Source organism: Postia placenta (genome assembly GCF_002117355.1).
Source record: "Postia placenta MAD-698-R-SB12 unplaced genomic scaffold POSPLAscaffold_6, whole genome shotgun sequence".
In the NCBI taxonomy this organism is placed as follows: domain Eukaryota; kingdom Fungi; phylum Basidiomycota; class Agaricomycetes; order Polyporales; family Adustoporiaceae; genus Rhodonia; species Rhodonia placenta.
In genome coordinates, this window is record NW_020169837.1 from 1,562,846 (window position 1) to 1,566,076 (window position 3,231).

General features: G+C 54.8%; 2 protein-coding genes across 2 annotated transcripts in view; both read right to left on the minus strand.

Annotated features, from left to right (window-relative positions):
- Nucleotides 1–1,785: 1,785 nt before the first annotated feature.
- POSPLADRAFT_1181007 (hypothetical protein) lies at nt 1,786–2,556 on the minus strand. The gene is made up of 3 exons (XM_024488802.1): nt 2,485–2,556; nt 2,117–2,417; nt 1,786–2,042 (listed from the first exon to the last, which is right to left on the minus strand). Exons 2-3 carry the CDS (start codon nt 2,201–2,203, stop codon nt 1,980–1,982), a joined length of 150 nt encoding a protein of 49 aa, XP_024339731.1. The 5' UTR covers nt 2,204–2,417; nt 2,485–2,556; the 3' UTR covers nt 1,786–1,979.
- Nucleotides 2,335–3,231, minus strand: part of POSPLADRAFT_1141902 (hypothetical protein) — a gene marked incomplete at both ends in the record, with an annotated part of 1,476 nt that continues 579 nt past the window's right edge. The window contains 2 exons of the mRNA XM_024485360.1: nt 2,335–2,556; nt 2,604–2,843. Coding sequence (XP_024339732.1) covers nt 2,335–2,556; nt 2,604–2,843 — 462 coding nt within the window. The remainder of the gene's footprint in view (nt 2,557–2,603; nt 2,844–3,231) is intronic.

Sequence of the window (3,231 nt, forward strand, 5' to 3'; positions counted from 1 at the left end):
TTGCTTCGCAGTACGGTGAGCGCCCGGCAGGATACTTCCCAGAGCTCACGAGTGGCGAACGCCCATCCCTGGACGGCATCGAGTTGCTCGATGGGACGCTCTTCTTACGAGTGGCTGGTCTCACTGCGGAGCGAGTGGCAGCGGCCGGAGAGGATCGATCGCTGTTCTGGGACGTTCGGGGCTTCTTTGTATGATGTTGCTGCTACCTATCGATACCTATCGCAGGTACACAACGCAGCGTAATATATAGTATGAATGCAGTGTGGGACACTGAATGTGGCTGGGTCCTCAGACGACGAATACACTGCATCCTCAATGCTAACGTATGTACATATTTCTCTCTGTATTTTTGGCGCACATCGCCGCTTCTCTCCAGGTCACGCAGGAACCATAAGTGACGGCTAATGCAGAACAGCAAAACAGCGGTCTTTCGGTGGCGATTCTGAAGGTCCAGTGGAGAGGTCTACCGTCTAGGAGGACAAAGGGAGCTAGGCTGAAGTTGTGGCATCTGAACGCACATCCGACGGGGATGTCGAGGCCACGCGCGTGTCTATACTCCCTAAGTTTTTTCATATCCAGTCCATATGTCTACGCGTCACTAACGGACACCGCGGTTGCACAATGTCATACATGACTTCAATTCTATCTGGGATGCACCCGCAACTGTGGGTTCGTCTCAAAGTAATGATTTGGTGACTGCGATTTCAACCGCGTGACGGAGGTGGAGGAAGCAGTTTGCTCAAAGATGTACGGAGACGTGTTCACTTCAGATGATTGCAGGAATGCATTCGGTACGAAGATACATCACAGCAAATCATGAATGCGCACAAACGGGACTCTTCGTGTATGTGTCTGGGAGAAGAACAGGTGTCAGCCTCGCCACGATCAGAGAAGAAGCCAACGCACGCACCTCCAGTCCCATCCTGCGGCTCGCTGCCTACTTGCTCTTGGGCGGCTCAGCGCAGTTGCACGCCGGGTAAGAGCATGAGCCACCGTTGGCCTGGACGTTAGCGCACTTGACTGTGTCCTGCGACAATCAGTGTCAGCTCGACGTTGGTCTGGTTTACGAGAGGTGTCAGTCACTCACAGACATGATGTTTGAGTGGATTGTGTAGTCGAGGACTGGGGAGCAGTAGAGCACACCAGGGCTGCCTTTATACTTATCCGGTCTACGGACGACAGGGGTAGGGTGTGGTCAGCTGTATGCCTCCATCTTCTCTACATATGGAATGCTCGTCTTGCGGTTGGCCCGACTTTATGAGCGATGGTATTCACGCGTTGCTATTGGTTGTATACACGTCCAATCACGTAGAGCCGCTCTGTCAGTGGGGAAGCAGAGATCGATGGAGGTTAAGCTTCAGCTTCATTCCCCGTGCCTCCAAGCTTGGATACCGTTCCCGCGGTGCTCGCAGTATAGCACCTGCTTCGCACCCACGTTTCGGACTCCAGACGCATGTAAATACACCCAGGAGAGTCGCTGATTCATGCTGATAAAAAAGCAACACCCGGCACAGCGCGGTTTGGAAGAGGCGCAGGCTGTCGAGGCGAAGACGTCGAGGGAATAGACGCCGGTCCGAGGACTTGGTATCCTTGCTATCCACCCTCGACGGCCGCATACTGCTCTGACCAGACTGGCGTAGGACGGCCATTCAGGACTTCTTGCTCTTACATCTAGCTTGCGATGGATTGCGTACGAGAGATCTCTCAGACCCGTGTTTGCGGCATCCTTCTGGCAGAACTGCAAGATTTGCACACAACACGCGCGCGCGCACGGCGACGTGATTGGCCACGAAGATTTGTTATATTCGTTGTATGTACAACAGACAAACACAGACACTCGACTCTTGGTATCCTAGCGCTGCGCCGCCCATGGCTGTCGTGTTGAGTACCCCGTGCGGAAGACCACGCTTGCATAGCAGCAAGGCCATCTCGTCGTCCCCTTCACACTTCGTCCCACGTGAAAACTTCTGTTGCAACGATCAACGAAGGTAAGACACAATCGCTTCAGTAGTCCGTGAGCGATCTTCCGGGCCGCTCGCAGACTGTCGAGAGACCCGTGCGTCATGTTGGGTCGCGACAGGAGGATATCCAACAATATGCACGACGATGCACTTACCTCAGTCGTTCCGATTATATGAATTATACGCCACTGCGCTGTGGCGGCGGTTGTTTCTGATGCCCCTCCTGCAAGGGAACATCCCATGTTGCAGCGAAGGCATATCTTCACTATGACCGGAACTGGATCAACAGGCTAGACGCCCCACCGAGGGACCAAGTACACCTTGTTTGACCGCTTGTTCCAGCATCGTGCTTCAGCCGCCGCTGTGGCGGCGTTCATGAAACGACAAGCATAAACATATCAATCAGCAATGACACAACCTGATGTGTCGGCGCGAGGAGCCGCCGTTGACTGAGAGCTGCACAAATTACTTCCGTCAGGACTCGCTGTTGAACTAACAGGACCTTGATTGGGAACTGGCGTACTCCATTATAAGCGGCGTTCCCCTCGCCAATGGAAGGCCTGGACGGAGATTGAGCGAGGCCGTTGTCGCTTGCCTGCAGTGCACCGATGTCAGAATGCGAACGGGTTCACACGGACTCACCAGGTGTTGGCGCACGTTGGTTTCCCCGTCGCGAGCGTTGAGGCGGGTACTTATCCCGAGGGCCACGGAAAGGCCTGCGCCATGCCTCGGGGCCTTCGTCCCATCCGCTTGGAGGAGATTATTTGCAGGGCTCTGTTGAGTCTTCGCCCCATCCCGATCTTTGGAGGGAGACATTTGCCGGGGACCCTTCACTCCGTCCCGATTATTGGAGGGAGACACTTTTGCGGGAGCGCCTTGATCCTACAAGCGATACGACACAACAATGAGTAAGTGGACAACACATGAATACAATGCACTGCTTACCTAGGTATTGGTCGGCCATGTTGTCTTCGCCCCGTCCCGATCTTTGGAGGGAGACATTTGCCGGGGACCCTTCACCCCATCCCGATCGTTGGAGGGAGACACTTTTGCGGGGGCCAGCTTGATCCTGGGGGCGACACGACGACATGGTGAGTGAGTGGTCTACAGAGGGATGCGGCACACTGCTTACCTAGGTCCTGGTCCACGATGCCGCTCTTCGCCCCATCCCGATCTTTGGAGGGAGACACTTTTGCGGGGGACCCTTCACCCCATCCCGATCGTTGGAGGGAGACACTTTTGCGGGGGCCAGCTTATCCTACAAATGATA

Coding starts and splice junctions, on each gene's coding strand:
- POSPLADRAFT_1181007 (XM_024488802.1), bottom strand. CDS start 2,203: ATGGGATGTTCCCTTGCAGGAGGGGCATCAGAAACAACCGCCGCCACA. Junction 2,043..2,116: donor ATATAATCGGAACGACTGAG/GTAAGTGCATCG, acceptor GTCTCTCGACAG/TCTGCGAGCGGCCCGGAAGA.